The sequence below is a fragment of the Sebastes umbrosus genome, chromosome 19 (assembly GCF_015220745.1).
Source record: "Sebastes umbrosus isolate fSebUmb1 chromosome 19, fSebUmb1.pri, whole genome shotgun sequence".
NCBI classification, from domain to species: Eukaryota; Metazoa; Chordata; class Actinopteri; order Perciformes; family Sebastidae; genus Sebastes; species Sebastes umbrosus.
Window position 1 is genome coordinate 26,417,136 of NC_051287.1, and position 23,255 is coordinate 26,440,390.

General features: G+C 40.7%; 1 protein-coding gene and 2 long non-coding RNA genes across 3 annotated transcripts in view; 2 read left to right on the plus strand and 1 right to left on the minus strand.

Moving 5' to 3' along the window:
- Positions 1–640: 640 nt before the first annotated feature.
- On the minus strand, positions 641–22,577 carry LOC119477853. Its single transcript, XR_005204332.1, has 4 exons — positions 22,566–22,577; positions 12,779–12,803; positions 10,063–10,072; positions 641–748 (listed from the first exon to the last, which is right to left on the minus strand). It is a non-coding gene; the product is annotated as an uncharacterized LOC119477853 (long non-coding RNA).
- LOC119477854 lies at positions 6,391–8,375 on the plus strand. Its single transcript, XR_005204333.1, has 4 exons — positions 6,391–6,536; positions 6,703–6,849; positions 7,797–7,904; positions 8,140–8,375. It is a non-coding gene; the product is annotated as an uncharacterized LOC119477854 (long non-coding RNA).
- col5a1 (procollagen, type V, alpha 1) overlaps positions 14,116–23,255 on the plus strand; it is an 87,920-nt gene continuing 78,780 nt past the window's right edge. Inside the window, 1 exon segment of the mRNA XM_037752006.1 lies at positions 14,116–14,595. Within this exon segment, the coding sequence (XP_037607934.1) occupies positions 14,496–14,595 (100 nt within the window). The 5' untranslated portion in view covers positions 14,116–14,495.

Consider the following 23,255-nt stretch of genomic DNA (forward strand, 5'->3'; position numbering starts at 1 on the left):
TGTATGAAAGCACCTCCTACTGACCAATCAAAACTGAGTGCGGATTGTATGATAATATTACACAAATATGAAGAAGTTTAAATCATAATCCAGGCTAAAAACAACACAGTTTAAACTGACAGATGCAGGAAGGACAGCTGGATTTATGCTGTAGGTGTTTACCGCTTTGAATTGTGTTTTTATATTTATTTTTTTACTTGGTCTTGAGTCCGTTTCACACCGCCGGAGATGGGGACGCAGCTGAAAGAAGGTTCAAATACTCACACACGCCACATCAGCATTAATGGATATAGCAAGGTGTAATCCATCCATCCTTTATATTTTGTAATGCTTTTTATATCTTAACGACTATGTCTAACTTTTGAGTGTTCCGTTAAATCAATAAGTCTGTTAATTTCTGCATTCACACATCGGGATTTTTTTTATTTTGCCAGCTATCCTTCCTGCATTTGGCAGCTTCAACTGTGTTACTTTTAGTCTGGATTATGTGTTTAACTTCTTTGTATTTGTCTAATATAGTTTATTGTAAAATGTGCCACTCTGCCTGTCTGTCTGCAGTCAGTAGGCGTATCCATGTCTGTGATTGGTCATATGCTGCTCACAGCCAGACTGAGAAACCCTGGGTTGATTTACCGAGTTGATAACCAGCGTGGTAGGACCGTTTAGCGTGATCTCGGTCGTTAGGGTTAGTTAAACCAGATAACGAGAAGATACCCTAGGTATGTTGAACTCACTTCGTAGTACAGGCCTCTGGTCTGGCAGCAGGACTAGAAGCTGGTGGCTTCTACCTTGATTGCTTTTGTTACGTTTAGTTTATCGTTTTACTCGTTTATCTTTTAGTTATGTCAAATAGACTTCTTTTTAGTTATAACTTATGTGTGGTCTCCCCTCCTTTGTCCAGCCTTGAGTCAGGTGGTGACATCACACATGAGTGTAATAGGTTCTCCTTCATTCACAAACACAATAGGTCCAAATCATAGAAGCCTGGAAGAAGGAAATACACATGCTGTATAATGTTGTAGACAATTTCTCATGTTGTATTCTGGCTGATTTTTTTGTTATACGACTTGCCAGAATGAGCAGCCAAATCTCCCCCCCCCTCCCATCATGGTTGAGTCTGCGTGCTCCTGTGACTGTGTAGACTCAACCATGACGCGACGGTTGGGGTGACAGGGCACTGTACTCTGGCCCCATTTGGGAGGTTGAAAGTCTGTGATGTCAGCAAAAACTTGAATATGTTGTATTCATTAAGTCAGCTGGCGTGGCCAAGTTGTCCTTTTCATTCAACAAAAAGTTCAAACGTGGAACTGGTACTTCCACGGGGAGGAGATCCTGAAACTGTGTGTGCTGCCCACACAATGGCTGGTGGCCTGTTGGAGAGGCAGCAGGCCCCCATAAAAGATGACCCTGACCCAAAGCTGTTTCTCTTGAATGCAGGAACCATTTCTGCATCCTGCGAGCAGAGAATGTGGAAGGCTTGTGAACTAATGATATATTGGGATGCCATGTTATGTAATGCCACACAAGTTGGGAGCAGTATACTTCGTAATCATGTGTTTATAGGGAGCCACTGGAGAGAGGCCCTGGCAAACGTTATAGGAGTTTTCATTAGCAGCCTACTGTACTTTTGTGGTCATATTATTACCGTAGAATTTGAATAAATCTTTATTAAAGTTAGGGTTGGTAATCTTGAGAAACCAGCAAGAGTATGTTAGATTTAAAAACCCAGAAAAACCCAGCTCAGTGTTGCCAACTCTTTTCCAATGAAAGTAGCCAGCAGCACTAGCTCCAAAAGTCCCTAAATCCAGAGAGAGCGAGCTCCAAGTGGGCAACACTGACAGTCCGTCCCTTCAGGCCTCCCTCAACCAACTGTTAGGACTTACGCCTGTGAAGCTAGCAGCTTGTGGAAGACTCCCTTGATGCATAATGCTGAACACAATCACATGCTGGTGTTTCACAGCTACAATGTTTACTATGGTCTTCATCTTAGGTTAGCATGTTAGCATGCTAATATTGGTTAATTAGCACTAAACACAGAATACAGCATGAACGAATGAATGCATGAATGTCAGTAGTTTTGCAGGAACAGTGGAAGTCGCTTATAGTGATCACGACTATCCGGGTCAAATTGATATAAGCGGATGATTATTATGACCACATTTCTGTTGTTGTGCTTCATTTTCTCATGCAAATTATCATCTGATCAACATTTGTATATTTATTAAATGAATACAAAGTAATGAAACGGACTGCTTCGCTATTTACTGGCTTTGCTCCCAATTCTTCAGCTTTTTCCCTCAGCGAGGGTGAGACGTTGTCGTTTTGCAGTGCATGCAGAACGGTGCCCGTTTGCCAGGGCTCCTCGCTCGCTCACCTGGTAGCGGCATGGAGGGAGGCGGGCAATTGTTCGTCTTCACGTTATGCTGGAGGATCGGCAAAGTTTTGCTTTGGGGGCATTACGTGACCAGGCATTATTAATCCAGCTAACGAGGTTAACTGGCTTCAACCGCAGAACATTCGGTTTTCATTCAGAGTAAATGACTTTCCTTTTCCTGTCATGATATCAGTGTGCACACAGCATCAGCCTCAGGTATCCAGCTGGAAAGCAGACGGTCTGTGAGGTGAAACATCTAGAGAGTAAAGTAAAAAACTAACGTAGTTTTAAAATGTTTTTCCATGTGTTGTCATATATAAAAAATGAGCACTGTAAACAGACTACTTGATTACTATAGGCAAATGATTTAAACAGCATTTGTATAGGAATGATTCTTGATCCATATAAATGGTAGATCACTGTAATCACTAGAAGTGGTTTTGGTCATAAACCATTGTATTGGACAAATTAGAATAGTTATGTCTGTATGTGTTCCCTGTGCTGTTGTCCCTTGTCCTCCCAGTAGCTCTGCCCAGGTGTGCAGCATTGCTCAACAAGGTGCACCTGGCTTGGGAAGGAAGTGCTTAAAAGCTCCTGTGCCAGCAGCAGAAAGGAGAGGCCTCTGGTGTGGGGACTGCTGGTCTGCTGCCTCTCAGCCTCATATTTATATGTCTTTGTCAATAAATTCAATGGATTTGAGTATTTTAAAGGTGTCTTCTGTGGTTGATTTAGGTCAGTGGTGGAGTGTTGTACCCAAGGGTGTGGCATAACATCATTTTGACTATAAGGGATGGCCAAAGTTATTACAGTTCAACCTGAGGGGGAGATGAATGTTTGCATCAAATGTCATGGCTATCCATCCAATAGTTGTTGAGATATTTCAGTCTGGACCAAAGTGGTGGACTGACCAACCAACTTTCATCCCAACGTGTCATCCTGCTCGTAAGGCTTCAAATAAAATGTGATGTGGATGATCATTGATCAGTCAGCAGGTCAACTGTTGCTTTGGTTTTCAGTGCAGTTCTGAGCTCTGGTGCAGGATTACAGGCAGTCACAGGTTGTAAAAAGGCTTTTGGTGATCTGCCAGTTCTTAACCTTTCTGAGTGGAACAAAATGAAAGACGGTCTGAAGAAATGAGCGTGATATAAACTGGTCTACATTTTTCAGATTCTCCAGCGCTGACTTTGGCCTTCTCTAACAAAAATATGCTTATTTCCACTTTTAGAGATTTCAGTTTCATCAACAGCTTGAAGTCTGACTGGAGTCAAATCAACCACCAATTACTCTACTGAGAATATACGCATTTTAATCATTTTTTATCACCTTTAAAAGGCAGTTAGGCATTTTTTTTTGTGCAATTAATTTGCACATCATTACGTGCATTCATTACGTAGTATTCTTTTTAGGATCAAGGTCAGTTATCTGAGCTGTTGCACCGCGAATTAAGACGTCAGCCAATCGTGTTGTGCGGAACTGGTTGAGCTACGCCTATAGAACAACAACCCGGAGGCTCGGTAGTCTCAACCAAGACAGCAAACTTTATCTCTCCTTCAACCTTGACAAAGAGAGTGCAGACCAAATCCACTCCTTCAGTTCTTACCTTTCACAATAAAAGCCCTAGACATGTAATATTTGAACACAAGTATTTTCAAAAAAAGTACATTTCAAAAAATGATTTAGACGTGCAAATTAATGTTGAAACATTTTACGCAAAAACCCTCACATCTAAGGTAGTTAGTGCTAAAGACGCACAGCTTATACTCTTTAAACTAAACTAAATTGTGGAGCTTCTTCGTGAGAAAACCGTCTGGAAACATACAAAATGACTGATTCTTAAATCAGCTGTTCTGGTTTTACAGGAATGATGAATTTTTCTATATAAATACCATACTGTTGCACCTGTAATAAAGTGAAAACTTCAAACCTCAGTGGACAAACAGCAGCAACTTGTTTACACAATGTCACTCCTCAGACCTTTGCAATTATGTGACAAGCCGCCTTCAGCAGTGAGAGAAGAACATAAAGAATGGGTCTTGTTAAAACACATGGGCATGAACTGCCTTCCATAATTACAGTCACCACTACAAACAGCCGACAGGGCGGAGCTGGGCTCGCAGGCCCGGGAAGGAGACATGGTTAGTTAATTCCTTAGACGACAGGCGACAACTTTGCCACTTTTATTCTGGTTGCTTCGGTCGACAGATTTAATTTTCGGTCTCTTTGCTGGGGAGGGGACAATGTGTGATATAGCAGTTTACAAAATGCACTATATGTTTTATACTGATGTTTGTAATATGGGGAAACTTTTACAATTAAATGTGAGATTACCTTCTTTACACTGTTATAACACGTGTAAGTCAGTCAGCCAAGAAGTAATGCACTTCACAGCAGTACATTCATGATGCTAGACAACTAATTAACATCTCCATCAAAGCCGGTGTAATGACTCAAAGTGTTCCCATCTGAAAAACATGTACAGGCTTGCTCTTTTTTCTCATCATCTTTTTGGTTTGTTTCTTGTTTTGGAGACTCTGTTCCTTCTTGTTCCTTGGTCCTTATGCACTTCATGCATCAGTGCTAGAGGCTTTATCCATATAGTTAAACAGTAATAGATTTATACATTAAACACAACCTGGTGGAGCCCCGCAAAGTAGGACGTCACCTGACATTTAAGGGTCACGTCTTTGACATAATGAGGAAAACTTTAAAACCTATATCCTATAGTTATAGTGGCTGCATTTGAATTTGACACCTGTATATGTTTTTACATTTTAAAAAATCTAAATCACTGATTTGAAATCCTTCATTTGTGGTGGAGAGGTGAAATAAACGTAAGGCTTAAGATAAAATGTGATCATAGCTAACAATGCAGTGTGGGTTTCTAACCAACGAGTTCCTTCTTTATTAAGAACATCAATGCACCGCCGGTTTTATAAAACATTAAAATTAGCCAAAATATGGTGCAAGGAAAAAATTTAATCAAGCAACGCTTTTATCAGCAATTGATTTTTGGTGATATTTCATATATGCATGCAAATTCATCTTCTTTGAAAATGTTAGATTCAGTCTATCATGCTGTGATATGATTTGTCTCTGATTAAAATTTCTGCACACATCATTACAGTTTTGTATGAGAAGGTTGACTTGTCTTCCAGAGACTGTATACAAGTAGTCAACGTATAGTTAACACGACGTCCACGTTGGTTTGTGGACTGCCGTTTATGAAGTTTGGCCGTTGCCATCTTGGTTTTTGGCTGTAGCCATCTTGTTGTTTTGCAACCAGATGTGCCACGAGAGGGTGGAGCTAAGTACAACTGAACGCTGAATAAGACATTTTTAGGCGACCAAAATGTTACAATTAACTTCCTTGAACTGAAAACACACTGTGAAAGGGTTAAAGGTGTAAGAGGAAAACACGGACAACTCCCAGACCAGACAACGCACAAGACACAAGGTGGCCCCGTCCTAAAGCATCCCCTGCTTTATGGTCTATCTGACTCTAAATGGGACCATCATTTACTAAATGAACATCATGCTGTATTGAAGAAGATTTGAAAGTAATGATTGAGACCATAAACTCATGTTTACAATGTTAACTGAGGTAATAAATCAAGAGAGAAGTAGGCTCATTTTCTCATAGACTTCAATACAACCAGAGGAGTCGCCCCCTGCAGGCTGGTAGAGAGAATGCAGGTTTAAGACAAATTGGCTTCACTTCTCAGACCCGGAGGTTTCCCTCTGAATGGAACACTGGTATATTTTTTTGTAAGGCCATATTACACAAACTGCCTCCTCATTTATGTTCTCTACTGACTCCCAAAAACTATCAAGAGCTGCAAACTTTGGTCATGTGAACAAATTATGTCTGTCATTCCTCGAACCTGCACCATTTTTGGGAAATTGCTTTTAGAGTTTTCGCACCCTCATGTTGGTTGAGCTACAGAGTCATTTTAAATGAGATTATTTTATAAGCATGCAACATTTTTAAAACAGGATTAAGGTCTATTTGAACTGAATGTACTTGCCCTGTTACTGAACATCACTGGTTTGTTATGTTTCTTCTTTCTTTCGGCTGTTCTGTTTTTAAGTCTGTTATTTGTGCTTTTATGTGGAACTTTTCTGCACCGTCTCGGCTAGGACTCCTTATCCTGGTGAAATAAAGGTAAAATAATAAATATAGAAGTATGTAATAGGCACTACCTTAACAATGACTGTCTGACGATTGCATCAGTGTTTTCTCAGAAGCTAACACTTTCCAAGAGTGTAAGCAGATGTTCTGCATTTCTTGAATAGCACAAGTTGGATCAAGCTCTATATTGTTAAAACAGGAAGAAGGTCGCAGCCCCGCTGAACTCATGGAGGATCATGGAGAACACAAGAGTTTGCCACATGGGTTATAAACAAAACTCATTGTTGCTGTCTAACAAAATCCTGTTGTCTTTGCAACCCTTTGAGGATCAGAGCAACAGTTCACTGTAAGTACAAACCATAATACTCTCTGATCCTCCCTGTTTCACGCATATTTTTGCAGGACATGCAGTACAAGGCCATACATGCATGGTTGTCTTATTATTTAATACTCATTGATTGATCCATGCTTGGCATCAATATTTTTGGCTTGTGTATTTGACACAAGAAGAAATCTGTGCTTGCACATCTTTTCCAATACAACATGTGGATGATCTGCGGCTGGGAGCGTGAGCCGACAGGTGGGACTGACTCCTGAAACACCAGGTATGTTTTTCCTCTCTGATGACAGACATTGCTTTGTCTTTACTCCAAGTGTATATGTACTCTTAAGATTTGTCTTTCTTTCTAGACTTAACAGTCGAGTCTGTTAACACTCCAAAGTTTCCCCCACAGTATGTTTAGGGAGGTTTGCCATGATAAAATCTAGCATAAGATGGAGTCACACACATTGTGGAATGGAAAATATGGTGTTCTGCCATCATGGTGCACCGTGCCAAACAGGCTTTAACAATGTATAACTTCACCAGTGTGCATCCGACAGAGGAGGCAATAGGTTCATTTTCTGTCCAAAGGTTCTACTGCTTCTTCAAGATTAGAAACACTCCTTCTAAATGTATTTCTACAACAGCTTGTTCTGCAAAGTCTTGATAATCTAATAAAGAATGCAGCGCCACAAATTGAAAAAAAGATCTGCAATTCAACCTGGAGACGTTGCACATTTGTGTTTCAGATTGCTGTCTAATTGAATTACCTGTTGATTGTGGTTTGGAAATATAAAACTGGTGCTTGACTCACAGTCTTTTTCTTTTTTCCTAAAGAGAAAGTCAGCTCCTGGGGTTCCCCCTGTCTGATAGAGGACTTGCCAGAAAGCAAACATAACAAAAGCAACGAAACAAGCAAACTCACACTGCAAGACTGTATTTCAAATACACATTCCTTTTGTTACTCCCAGATTCTTGATCTGCAGCACAACATCCGTCATTGTGAAAAAAATCGAATCTGTGTTTGGAGCTGCCAGGAGCCGCTCGGTGCCAGGATCCACGATTTATCTGGTCATTTGGTGCGCTGTATTTGAGTTTCCTCCTTCTGGCTCCTCAATAATCTATCATTAAAGTGAAACCACAGAATCAACTCCATTCTGTGATTTATATCTCCATCACAACACTGGAGAGCGATGTTTGGATGTAGGCTCTGTGAAAAAGTATTGTGTGTTTGAGTCTGAAAGGCAGGTTTAAATATGTGTAATTCAACTTGTCCAAAGTTTATGAGTTCTTGACAAATGCTTTGGTTTACAGGAAACCTGAGGAGGACGAAGACGTGCAGATGCAAACTCCTGGTTGTGTCTCTTCTTTACAGTCTTGCCCATAAAGATGTCCCACTAAAATCCTCCATATATTTTAAGATACTAATATGTAATGATTGTGTCTACTCAATCTGGATTGGATTACACCAGTTTTTTCATCAATTTGTGTTCAAAGTCCTCAGGCCTCTCTCAGTAACTACTAGCTGTTTCAAACTATTGGTTTATCAAATCCGCATACACCATTAAACCTTAAGGAATGTCTTAGCTAGTGTAAACTGGTTGTTAGTAATGATTATTCATGGATGGTAGTGCCATCCATAACTTCCAAATAATAACAGGCCAAACAATATATTAAACTTAACTGGTAACTGTGCCCCTGACTGACCCCCCCCCCAGTCGTAATATTACGAGAAAAAAGTCCTAACTTTACGAGAAAAAAATTCGGAATATTACGAGAAAAAAAGATTGTAATATAACGAGAACAAAGTCATAACTTTATGAGAATAAAGTCATAATATTACGAGAAAAAAGTTGTAATATTACAAAAATAAAGTCATAACATTGAGCGAAAAAAAGTCGGAATATTATGAAAATAAAGTCATAACTTTACGAGGAAAAAAAGAAAATAACACGTAAAGTTACTACTTTATAATATTATGACTTTTTTTATCGTAAACTTGTGACTTTATTCTCAAAATCTCAGATTAATTTTTTTCCTCAATGTGGCCTTAATACTCTGTCATACCATATACCTACAACATTGATGAATAAAAATGAAAATGTAAACAAAAAACAGTTATTCATTTCCATTTTTAAAAATCCACAGGGAGCCACTGGAGAGGGGCTAAAGAGCCGCAGGTTGCTGACCCCTGGTCTAACTGGTATTTAAGGGCTGATAATGCTCTACGTTTTAGAACTACAGCTCCCATAATTTGGGGTCTTTTTTGGGGGGGATACAAACAGGAAGTACAATGTTGCCATGGAGTACAGTATTTGTGTATATTTTGGCAGATTGGCACCATTAAGTATTTAGTAAATAATTAGCTATTAGCAGTTCCTGTTGGCAATGCACCCATGCATGTACAGACATCAGTATCAAAGATTACTTTGATACTAAAGAAATGTAAAAATGCAGTAATTCTGGAGTCATAAGAAGTGATTTGTGAAAACTTGCCAAAACTACAACCAATCCTAACCTGAACCCTTCAAGGTCAATGACTGACCTCAACCATCTCGCCAGAGTTTCACAGATCAAGGTTTGCCATCTAGATGTGACAAATGAACTCTACAATAGTCAGTTACTGGGTGTAACTATATTCATCAAAATCTCTACATAAGTGCAAGAAAGTGCGTGTGGTGTGATCTCCACTCAGTAAACACTTATGTCATAACAAGGCTAAGTTTGAACATGGAAACAGCTGGTTCAACCTGCTCCTGGCTATACTGAGATAACTGGAATTTTTTAGCTGTAAGAAGTCTCATCATGCGCAGGTGTTGCTTTAAAGTGGCAGTAGGCAGTATATTTTTGGCATCATTGGGCAAAAAATTCCATAATAACCTTTCAGTATAATTTAATTCAAGTGTTCTGAGAGAAAACTAGACTTCTGCTCCTCCTCATGGCTCTGTTTTCAGGCTTTAGAAAATCTAGCCTGTGACGGGAGACTTTGACCAATCACAGGTCATTTCATTGAGAGAGCATTCCTATTGCTATGTGACTGGAACTTGGCGTTCCTTCACCAGATTTCACAATGGCGGCGGCATCAAGATGATTCTGAGAACATCTGAGGAGAGAAATAGACATTAACGTAACATAATATTGATTCATATTTGATCAGCGCTGACCAGTTTGACCGTTTGGTCGGAGTTCGCGAGTGATTGACAGCCGGCTCTCACAGACGGCAGATGGACAGCAGACCTCAGATCAGCTCTGACTGCTTGTTTTCCGCAAAGGAACATGATTTTTTTCAGATTACGTGTCTCAAGCACTGCTGCTTTAAGTGAGAAACCGTCTCACTTATCTTTTTTATTTTTATGAAAATAACTTTTTTTAATCATATTTTCTCAATTCTCGCCTATTTCAGCTTTAACAGTGGAGGACAATAATAAAGATGGATTGAAGTAGGTTCTCTCTGGCTTTCATACCCAGCCTGACACTTGATGAAAGTGAAGAGAGGGGACCGAAGGATGACTGGACTGAAAACCGGAGCGCTAAATCACCATTTTTTCTTTTGTCTCACAGGGACTTATTCTGTGAAAGATTATTCTGTCTGAAAGTAGTCAAATGAGGCATAACCGCCAGCGGTCCAGCTTCAGATATAACACCATGTTTCTGGTTAGAAGACAGTTTAAGGGAGCACGTGGAGGCCTTGTACAGGAGTAGTTAGAGAGCTTTGAGATTAGTGTGGTGTAGGTATAAAGCCACCCTAAATACAGGGCTCAGGCCATAATTTCAACCATATATCGGACCAAGTAACCATTATATGGTGGTTAAGTGGTCAGTTTAGAAGGGCGAGTGTATTCTTGATGTAAATATCCTCTCCCCTTTATGAGGACAAGCTTTTCATGTGATACAATTGAATCAAACATTTAACGCCTTTAGAACCCCAGTAAAACTGCTGTGAAGGCAGAAGGCAAAAGGTGCTTCGCCATGATTATACAGCACAAATAGTTACAGCCTGTAGTGATGACATCTGACAGGGGGTACTTTTCCTTTTGCTAAATGCCTCTGTCTGTCAATATAGCTCTGGTCTGAGTGTTACATAATAAATATGAATGTGGATATGGACCAGTCATGTTGGTCTTCTTTAACTTTATAGCATCAAATTTTTTTTTTTAACAATTTCACTACCTATACAGCAGGATATTAAAGCTGCTCTAATGTTTTTTTTAATGTTGCAGACTGGACAATTGTTACATAAAAAGTCAGTTGCATGTTCCAAGATGGTCTAACTTAACACCTCACAGTGTGACACGATGTCAGATGTGGCCACAATATTGTGCTCTTTGTTTACTGAGCTTAAAGCCAACTTTTACTGGGCAGTTAATGGAAGTCTGCCCCCCCCCTGGAACAGCCATATGACAGCTTATAAAACACATCTGCCATTTTTGGCCGTTCTTGAGACAACGTCAGCAAAAGCCGGTGTCTGAATCTCACTGTGGCTCTAAAAGAGCACCAAAAACAGTCCTGTTGTGTTCAATGTGGCTAAAATATGTTTCCTGTGATTAGGAGCTGCTTTTTTTACAGCTGTGACGACAGATACAATGGTGACATGTTTGCTTTAAATGTTGGTTGGTTGGTTGGTTGACAAACTGTTAAAAGTTCTCTTTAAATGTTGTATTATATTACATTAGAGAAAGTACAATGTTTGGATCTCCGTAAGATAAGAAATCTGGGAGTTGTACTTTCTCTAATGTAATAAAATATACATGTTGAAGGGAGCATTTCAAGTGATCCATGTGATGCAAAATCCCCACTAGCTGTGTGTTGTGCTCACTGATCAGTTGGTTGATGAAGCCAGCTGATACATCCTGTATCCTGATTAATCCCAAATAACTGCTGTTTTTATTTAGAGTTAGGTTTTGTTCTTCTTTTCTTAAACTGGGCCTGTCCAATGACCACACCCAGAGGGCGATCATCACTTGTGTGTCCCTCATGCCTGTATAATTGCTGGTGCGTCGATTGGGAGTCAAGGTTACTCATCCTCCAGCCTATTGTATAGACTACCTGGCAGAGTACCAAAAAACAATTGACATGCAGTGAACCTTGGGGTTTGTGGGCCTCTGTGGGTCCGCCAGTTACCAGTTTGGTATGTTTAAAATAAATAAACTTAAATAATAAAGTTAATTATTGAATAAAGTCATAACTATTGTCATAACTGTAATTCCTTGCTCTCTGGCATCAGCAAAAATCCCTCTCCTGCCTCCAGCTCATCCAAAACTGCAGATTTTGACTCGGACCAGGAAACATCTCCACATTTCATCAATCCTGGCTTCCTTCCACTGACTACCTGTTGCTTTTAGAAATGATTTTAAAATATTACTGATTACTTACAAAGCCCTGAGATGTTATTTATCACATCTCTTATTGCCTTCCCTACATCCTGAGATCCTCAGATGTGTTGTTCCTTGTGGTACCAAGGTCCAGATTCATATAGAGCCGTTGCAGTCGGTACTCCTAGACTGTGGGATGACCTGTGTGAGGAGATCAGGGCTGCAAATTCTGTCTTCTCTTTTAAATCTCTTTTAAAAACCCACTTCTGTGATTTTATTTATCTTTCATGACAGTTTAGGGGTGGCTGTATACCTCAGGGGGGAGATCGGGTTGTCCTTTAACCACAAGGTTGGCGGTTCAATCCCTGACTTCTACTGTTTCCAACACAAGGAAGGCCAACAAACTGAACAAGCTGGTAAGGAAAGCTATATAGTTGGATCTGAACTGTACAATCTGGAGGTGGTGTCAGAGGGGAGGATGAGGAGAAAGCTGGACCCTATCCTGGAGATCCCCTCCCACCCTCCTCTATGATGAGCTAGTCAAGATGAGGAGCATGTTCAGCCACAGACTCAAGGTAGCCGCTGGTAGCCCTCAGGCTCCACAACCAAGGCTGACCCCCCCATATGAGAACTATGAAAACTTTAAGAACTTTAAACACACACAATCTGCACAATATGCACAATCTGCAACCACCTTGGACTTTTAACCACTGGTGCACTTTCACATGGATATTAATCCACTCTAATAAATCCTATATACCACCGTATACACTGTACATATGTACATATTACATTTATTTATTGACGGGCTGTACATACTATGTTCACCCATTCACTCTGTATCCTTATATCTCTATTTATACCTGTATACCTCTCCTGTGTTTCATTCTGTTTGCTGCTGTTGCTGCTTTGACACCTGAATTTCCCTCCGGGGATTACAGGCCGTGTAAAGGAAATTCAGAGTTTTGTTTCTAAACACATTATAAATGTTGAAAACGAATTACTGAAAACATGTGCAAAGGCTGTGAACGTTGTAGTTCTGGATTGTGGAGTTAGACCGTTAAACTGTTCTTGTGTTCAGGATTTTTTAGGCGGGGCTGAAATCATGACTCGATGACGCACTGGAGCCATCCTTAACATAACTCCACCCATCTTTACAAGCATGGTTTTTGAAAGACAAAATAGAAACCCAGCATGTCATCAAAAGATACACAGACTTTAATAAAGACTCATCTTATCTTATTGGCTGCATATTGAAATGTCCTTGTGCGAGACACTGAACCCCAAGTTGCTCCCCGGGCGCTTCACAGCAGCCCACTGCTCATAACATGCCTAGAGGTCATTTAATGCAGAGGTCATGTATCTACCTGTATGCATATGATGATTGTAATAAAGTTGAAGTTTTGTTTTACCCTGTGTTTGATTATTGTCTTTTATTTAATTTCATTCACCTTGTGTTTTTATTGTAAAGCACTTTGTAACTGTGTTCTGAAAGGTGCTATATAAATAGAGTTTATTTTTTTTATTATTATTATTATATAAGTAAAACAGGTTGGTAATTTGGCTTTGTGTGAAACAGCAACCATGGCTACATGTAATAAACACTTTTCAGTAGATCATCAGAATACTTTTGAGTAGGACTGTGTCTCAGACTGGTTTGAGTGGTGCCCACCTGTTGATGACTCCCTGACTATCACATGGAGAATCACAGCTGTGCTAAACAAAGTCATGCATATTAAACAGCATGCCTTTTCTTCCTGATTTGCTTTTCCCGCTCTGGCTCTCTCTCTCTCTCTCTGCTCTGGAAATAGCGGACTCCATGTAGAAGAATTCAGAGCTCAGGATTTGGAGGCGTGAAACTTTCCCTCAACTTTTCCTCCCTCCCCCGGCCAATAACAGGGCCGGCTCTGCTGTAGGGACGGCTGTGATTTGCCTGAGCCTGCTGTCCGCAGACTGACTGACAGCCCGGAGGAAAGACCTCTTCTCTCTCTGTGTGTGTGTGTGTTGGCCCGTGTTGGACTTGAAGGGGCTCTACGTGACTCTGTGAGACTGTGAGAGTGGGCAGCACTTCTGAACGGAGACGCAGCGGTGAGGACAGTTCAGAGACTCAGAGAGGAGAGGAGAGGAGACGGAGACGGAGACGGAGTCGGGCGTCCATCCGTCAAACTAGCTGGAGGAACACACTAACACACCCTTATGGCTGCTTGAGACACAACCATACACCCCCCCCTCCCCCTTTTTCTCTTTCTCTGGAACTTTTTGGCTTTTAGTATTGTCCTGACCAGAAGCTGTTGCAAGTCTAAGTAGTTGCTCCAAGTGCAAAAGTGAATCCACTCTCCGTGGACGTCTGTGGCGGTCATGGATACCCATATAAGATGGAAAGTTAAACGGAGGATAAGGGACGCCCAAATCACTCTGGCGGTGATTCTGCTTTTTGTCACATCGCAAGCAAGTTCAGGTAAGAAGATGGATCCAGTTTGGAGCTGCGCTCAAAAACTTTTCCTCTTTGGTTCTCTAGTGGATCACTAGTGGATCACTAGTGGATCACTAGCTGGGATGACCAACCCTCCTACAAACTCATCTTTGTGCCTTTTATTTGGCCCTTAATGTATTCAGCTTGGTCTGTCTCAAAACTATGGGACTTGTCAAAGTTTCAAAAGCCTTTGAGAGAGTTTGAGAGAAAATAGAAGTCATTGTGTCTGAGGAGCTGCTGCAGTGAAGTTGTGCAAAGGTTTTTTGCGCGTTGCAAAACCATCCAATAGCTGATCCATACAGATGTAGGCCTGAATAATGCTGGTTGTGGTTTAGTTTACATGCATTAGATAGTGAAAGGATAGACTGTACAATGTGTCCCTGAATTACAAATGTAATGGATTTTTTTCAGAAGAAGTTTTTGCATTTTGCAGACTTATTATTAGGTTGTCAAATAACTTTTCTTTGCAGTTCAAGAAAGTTTAAAAAGTCTTTTTTTTATAACTTTTTTTTCACCCTTTTCTTTTCTTTTTTCTAACTGATGAGAGGGATGAGCATAGTTTTGATCAGAGGGAGGGGCTGCAGCTCATCTGAAGCGGCAGGGTGGAGCCGCCTTAAACACTGACATCACAACTCAGTTTCTAAAGCACAGGGCTCTTTGTAAAGGATCAACTCCCCCCACCCCCATTATATATTTCATTAATTGCATTCTACAAATTTTCCACATGCTTCTTAGTAACAGTTATATAACTCAGAGTGTGAAGAATGTAAAAGTTTGGACTCAGTTAGACTCAGTCAGGCTTGAAGGAAGGAAGAAGGGATTTTTAAAAAAAAAAATCATTAGACAGTTTAATGTGGCACTGCTGTGTCTCATGGGTGCTCAGAGGTCATGCAGTGCTGTGGCAGTGGGTCTGGGGTCTGGCCTGCATTTATTATTAGCACCCCGGCACGGTTGGTGGTCTGCTGTCTGCTGTCCATGAGGCTCTGACGCAGGCCTTTGAGGTGAACAGGTGGTTTCTTCTGTCTGCTTCATGGACAGCTACATTGTGCTGATGGTGTGAATGTGATGTTGTGCCTGACCGAGTCAGACGCTCAGTCTGAAGCTCAGTTAGTCCACCCTGGTGAAAATGATTAAACAGATGCAGTTGAAGTGGCTTTACAAGCTCATATACTGTTAAGGAATTACTGCAGCCTGTTTATTTCCATGTTGCCTGTAAACACTGGTTGTTAACTGAACATCACTTAGGTGACTGTATAACGGTCGGATCCAGATCTGGGTCACTATGGATGACAGAGGATGAGCTGACGTTAGAGAAATTGGGACTGAATCCATTTTGATGCTGCAAGCTGGATACAATCAGCTCTTAACACCAATAGAGAGTCTTGTTAAGTGATCCTCAAGGGGTCTGGTACAATTCCTGAAACTTGACACTTGACCCATGCCAAATAGGAAATACTCGATGACTAGCAACATGCCAACTACATGCAAGTTCTATGTAAACTAATTAAGTTAAAGCATTTCAGTCATTTTTAGTCATCTTTTTGCAGTTCAGTTAAACATGACATAGTATTGATTAAACTTTAATATTGACACTAATATTAAATTATGGTAAAATATTACATTTTTGCAAGTATCTTCTCATCAACGTATACAAACGGTAATGCAGGCAACTAGACGCTTTGTCAGCAGTAAAAGATTCATCTTGACCCGAACCACATGACCTCTGATAGCCTCAGGGAGGACCTGGATATACATTCATCAGAAAGCCTGCAGAGGCCTGCCCAGACACAGCAGCACTGCTCATCTGGGACCTGTCAGCTCTATACACAGTAGTGTACTTGCATTACAATGCAGGTATGACAGAAGTATTTATATGGATTAAACTGTAAAATAAAATAAAAAATTTATTCATTGTCTATTTTGTATTTATTTCATAACCATATGGTATTGAATATCATATTAATTATTTATTTAATAATTAATTCATGATTTAATAGGTCAAGTTCCTTAAATGGTGGGACTTTTACATTCCACTGAAATTACAACCAAAGTGAATGGTCAACTATAATAACACCCAATTTAATTTAGTGATGCTTTCGTGGATGGTCGGGGTCCAATAACTAGTCCCACAATGAATTTCCAAATACACAGATCTAAGCTCAGACTCTAACAACAAATCTCTTATGAAATGATTTTATCATTTATAATCAATAATATAATAATATTCTAATTAATAATATAAATTAAGGTCGACATTTAGTCAAATAACAATTTAAGCCCCGCAAAATGTAGTCATTAAAATGTCAAATGTAGTTTATAAAGCTGCATTCATTTTGGTGGCGTTTGTTTTCACCACCTGGAGGCAGCAGATGAAGCTGAATACACAACACTGACATTCACTTTATAAAGAGATTGAATGTGTTAGTAAACAGTTAGGCTTCATTTATACATCCAGCAGACACACAACAACCCTAGCATTCATGTGGAGTCCTCTTTCTGTCCACTTGGCAAATGTAAGTTTAGTATTCACCTTCCTTTTAGCTCTGTTTCGGTCCTGAGGACATTATCTGGGTCTTTAGCTTGCTAAAGCTGTACTAACTAGATAGCTAAAGCTGTGCTAGTTAGGGTTAGGGTTAAGGGCAGGCAGCGTACAGGTGGTTTACCTTGAAACCAGGTTGAGAACAGTGACAGTGAAGAAACACTATAAAATAGTTGTTAGCAGAAAGATGCTAAATGCTACGTAGAGCTGAGGCAAAGTGCAGAGTCAGGTACTCCCTGACTGTGGGTGTGTCACACAGAGGAATCCCTCTCACATCATATTCACAGTTGTTTGTTGATAAATATAAATAAAAGATATTAATATAGCTTTAAGGTGTAGGGAACGTTTCTGGTCTGCATATGGAATAGCATATGTACACACCTAATAGTAAAGAGAACAAACATTGAGATATGCTTCTAGGGTTATTCTTGTAGTGTATATAAATAGATTTTTTTTGCACATTAATGTTACCAAATTGTTTGAAGTTAACAGCAACCTGAGGTCAGAGAGGATCAGCACACTGAATACAGGTCAAGCTCTGCACAATCAGAGCGACTGAGTGAAGTCACAGTTCTTCAGGGAGGTCACCTTGCCTCGGCATTAATGAGGAAACCTTCCTTTTAACCTCGTTGAGTAGTGGTAGTAACAGAGGGCCTATAAGACATGGAGGTTAAGAATGAGGGGTCGGAGTTCAAAGGTGAAGGTCAGGACTTCCAGATTGCCGCTGCTGTCAGCTGTACAGTTTCATTGCCTGAAGAAAGGAATTCTTGCTGTTGAAGCTCCACTTCAGTAAATCCTCCTCTGACTCTCGGAGGTCAGAGATAAGGAGGGTGTAATAATATATTTAATGCTTTATTATACCTCCATGCTGGTGACAGCCGTTCGCCAGAGGCGTCCATCTGTCCGTCCCATTCTCATGAATGTGACATCTCAGGAACACCTTGAGGGAGTGTCTTCAAAATTTGTCACAAATTTGGTGGTCAAAGGTCAAGGTCACTGTAACTCAAGAATTCATATGTCAATTATGACAGTTTGGACATTTTGGACAGACAACTGTAACTTGACTGGTTGGCGGAGGCCTATACATCCACGAAGCGATCATTTTAGTTAAGAAATAGAATCTCTGCAACAACGTACAGTTTGTTGGACTCTGTATTAAATTGGCATCTTTAGCCTGAGACTGATTCAAAGATGTTTTGTTTGTCTTGTTTCTAGCTAGTTTCCAGATTCAAATGCCTCCTTTTGTGGGACCTCAGCTGTTTTGTAGTTTTATGATCAGCATACCTGCTGCAGACCAAATCTGCCTTCTTCTCCGAATAGTTTGTGTTTCTGCTGAGTTGCTTTTTAGTTTCCTCAATCAATGAACTCTTTTCACAATTCTTAGAAAATCAGTTTTGACTCTTTTTACTTTGGTTTGTTATCATTAATTACCCAGATTATTTTTGTCTGTAACAAACATTCACACAGGACCAGAACCTACTGGTGCAGAGTATTTAAGTCATCAAAAAAACTGAAATAACATTCTTTGAATACCTTGTGCAAATGAAAACAAGGATGGATTTTGGCCAAAGCTGCTGATGCTAATAGAGGACAGTATTGAAAGGAGCAGCGGACATGCTGAGGAATTAAGAATATGGTCGTGATTCAAGAATTAAGCTAAATATATTAAGAGCTGGTATTTGTTTTATCCTTAGGTACATTTTAAAGGGATAAACAGAAGAAGGCCTTGCTGTTTCACTGAGCGCCTTCACATCTGGATTTGATAAGTTCCATTGTGCTGTCTGCTAAGCCCTCCAAAAACCCCGAAAAAATGTCTTCCAGATGTTTTCTTCCCATTCTTGGTGGAACAGGGGAGCATGAAAAAAATATACTGTTGCATTTTTCAAAAGAAAATACGGCACTCTGAGCTGGTTTTCTGAGAGAAAATTCCTAATCGAATAACATCTGCAGCCTTATAGCTGAGTTTGTAAAAATACTAGCAGTGGCGTTGCGTTTCAGCCAGGTTTGCACACACACATCCAGGGTCATTAAAAGGTTCTTTTTGTTTAAGCCAGCCAACTTTATGACAGGGTTAAAGGTCGAGTACAGCTGGTGCGCAGCTGTTTTTCATTTACAGTCTCTATATCTGGACAGCTCCTCTTCTAAAGGAATTTATAAGGATAAGTACATTTTGCCGTTTCGTCACCGTGCATAAAGTTCTTCATGAGGCCAATTAGAGAAGCGTATAGAGGTGATTGAATCATCAGTGCATAACTTCCGGTGTGCGTCATTTGTAAATTTTACAGGATGCTAACAGCTGGTTGCCCTGAATGATGCCATACATCTAAAGTCCTTTTCATTTTGTTAATGTCATACCTAGTTATATGACTGAATGAAAGAACAGTTGGTTTCGTTGAGATCCATCAAAATCAAACTTAAACCTGTGAGGAACTTTTGTCTTCCCCTTCTGGAAGTAAGAGAAATTACACAAACACTGTCGACGCTGCTCAGGACGTACGCCTGCAGGTGAGCTTGGCACATCGCCCCCCCAAGCCTCCAGGAAGAGCGCCGGGGTTTGAAGCAAATTCTCTTAGTGGCCAAACGGTGTAATTATAACCTCCGTGTCCGTCACGTGATGCCATTGGGCCCAAAAAGACTTTTCCCCATAGACTTACATTGGGAAAGAGACATCTGTAACTCAGTGGATGATTTTTTTAGGTGAATCAACTCCCCAGTATGAACACTCTAATAGCCCTTATTTATATCATTAGGCCCTAAAAGTTGTAAAATGTACTAATAGCTGAATCCAGAGTTATTTCCCTTCCCCCGTTCATGTGAATGAGACCCAGACCGAAGGTGGAGCGAGGGCTGGGAGGAGTTAAAGGAAACGCTACTGCATCTGCTCTACGAGCCCAATGGATGAGGAAGATCACTGGATGATCTGGGTACTGTATAACAGCAGTCGAGCCGTTTAGGCTTCATGCTCCACTGAGACACTCTGATAGGAATAAACGGGAGCCTCCAACGCTGTATCCAGTTCTCTTTATACGGATATGCAGGGCACATTTTGAACGGGCACCGCACTAGTAATTTACAAATACTGACCTGTCCAAGAGCTGTAACGTAACATTTGTCCTCCCTTAAGGTGGGTTTATGGTTGCCGCATGTGAAGCCGGTGTGAGGTGCGCTTGCTATAAAATTACGTCATCGGGCTTACTAGCTGCTGATCCGTCACTGTGGTCCCTCCCCTCTCCCGTGCCTGCTTTAGCTCAGGCTGATTGACGTAAAACGCATCACTTCTGGTGCGCCAACGCCGGAAAGTCGCCACAGACCTGAGACACAATAACTCTGAAGTACTGCGAAATACAGACAGCTTTCCCCTGCAGCGATAGACTTAATCAGCATTGTTTGAACTCGTTTGGCAAAGGCCCGGATGTTAATATACATTCATTTATATGTAAAAGGCCTTTGAGTTGTCACCAAGCCACATGGCAGCCATGATGCTTTTAGAGTCTCTGACTTCACTTGCTCAATAGTCTTCCTCTTCAGTAGGAACTGAAATGGAACTGAATGGAACTGTAATGTTTCTGCGGGGTTTTAGTAGGTTGTTTCTTACTCACCTTTAAGTGGCAATCTTGGGGTCATGTCCTACTCAATCAGATAAGTGGCAGTGAGGAAAAAGTGGCTTCTTGTGTGTGCCTATTGCCGTGGCGCTGTGGCAGGAATCTGAGTTAGCTGGACTGTGGAGAAAAGCAGTGACCCTGCAATTGCATGTGTGCCACTTTAGCCTGTAAATGCAGGCTTTGTGGAAAGGACCCTGTAAATCAGCTCTAATGCCTGATAACAACATGGGAGATAAAACAAAATATGCGGGGCACGTTTTTGACCCCGTGTCAGAGTTAAGGAGACCCTTTGTGCTGCACAAACACTGCATTATTTGCCACATCCTGGACGGTATATCGTCTATTCCTTTCCAGACTAATTAAGGGTCAAATAATTGTTTTGAACTGCTCAATGGTCCTCTGTGCTCATGGCACAGCAGGAGGGATTTCAAGCTAGATACAGATGGTTTTCTCTTTATGGTGTCGCTTTCACAAAGCTAAAAACACTCAAAGATGGATCATTTGTTCTTTACTGCCTGACAGAGAGAAAAGGGAACAAAATGGAGACAGTTTGAAAAGTCAACACGAACACATCAGTGATGTCAAAGTTGGATGTGCTACCTCATGATGCAACTCCCACTCCTGTATTTGATTTTCAACAGTATGCTTTGTTGCAGTATGTAGTGCATGGCAGAGTGAAAAAGTGAAGTCTGGTCCAGGCTCACAAGCCGAGTATTCACTTGAGCTGGGAAACAGTGCTTTTCTCTGTAATGGGGTATTATAATCATTGAGCATGGAAAGCAATGTATGACTCATCCTTTCCAACCCCATTCCCCCCTTCCTTCCCCAGCCCGAGCTTAGCCACAGCCTGGGCCCGAGGAATACTGACTGTAAGCATTTCTTTCCTACTAGGGGAGATACAATGGTTTCTGCTCACTCCAGAAGCTTCACTGTCGTCAGATGTATTCTATTTTGACTTTATTAGGTGATGAAATAAGTAGGAGTTGGAATGGAAAGGCGACATTAAATCAAGACTTCAAGTTTCTGCTCATTCAGCAGTATTTTCTCATTAAGTCTTGCGCTTGATTAATTTGTTGTAACAAGGGACCAAGAGTCTGACCGCAACACAATAGTGTAGGAGGCAACCTGAAGGAAATGCGTCAGACAAATGAAGAAAGCTGTTTGAGCAACACTGTCGCCTAGAAATTACATTTACATAGTTCTAATTTGCAACAGTGAATTAATGTAGTCAAAAATGTAATGCTGTCTGGATTACGTTTTCTACCAACATAATGAGGAAAAGCCCTTAATTAACAACTTAACAACTGATTTTTGTTGTACAATATCCACACTGGCAATACAATATCGTAGCAGTTAAAGGAGCAGTGTGTAACAATTCAGAATATGATATTAATAAATATGTTATCATTAGTGTATAATCACCTGATAATAAGAATCGTTGTGTTTTCGTTACCTTAGAATGAGCCGTTTATATCTACATAGGGAGCGGGTCCTCTCCACGCAGTCCGCCATGTTGCACCGACAGAACGGACAAACCAAACGCTGTTAACTATTCCTGCTGGGGCTGGAGTCAGTAACGTTACTCACTCCCGTTACTCACTCCCGTCTCCGCCACTCTCTCTCTCTCCTGCTTCACCACTCACTTCACCACACACTGGCTCTGCTCCAACTGGCTCTAGAGAAGAGAGGGACATTTGCGTCTTCGCCTCGGCCACCGTCGCTCTCCAACTTGCTCGGCACATGGGAGAGGCTTCAGTTGGTTGTTGGTTGCAATCTCCTCACCTCACCGCTAGATACCGCCAGATCCTACACACTGGACCCTTAAACATGATACAACTTCACCTTGGTTATGTTTACACACTCACAGCACTTTAGGTTAAGTTTAGGGACACTGTAAACACTGTATTAACATGTAACCGAAAACCACGATGTTTCCCTAACCTTAGCCAAAATCCTTTTGTCATGCCAACCTAACCACACGCGGCACTCAGGATGTGTCAAAGTCCTGCACTTTGTGCACCCCCAAAAATGCAAGGGAACATAATCCAGAGAGTATTACAGTACGATTCCTCATGAAAAGTAATTGGTTAAACAAAGCTTCTAGTAGTAGTGGTAGTATAGAAATGTGATTTCTAGGAGACAACTCTCCATCTTGTCTTGGAAAATGTTTTTTTTTTTGATTTTAAAGAAAATATTTAAAGGTCCCATATTGTAAAAAGTGAGATTTTCATGTCTTTTTTATTATCAAGCAGGTTTAAGTGCTTTAAAAATACCATGAAGAGAGACAGAGAAATACACACAGCCTGTATTCAGAAACATACACCTTTAAAACAAGCTGTCAAAATTTCTGTACATTTGGATGTCACAAATATACAATGTATATATATACAATTTCATGTACCTGGTTAAGGGACCTTTAACCAGGGACATGAGGTCGGAAGCCGATTTTGATGACTCAGGTAAAATAGCCGACTGTCAGCCAACCTACTGGCAGAGTAACTGGT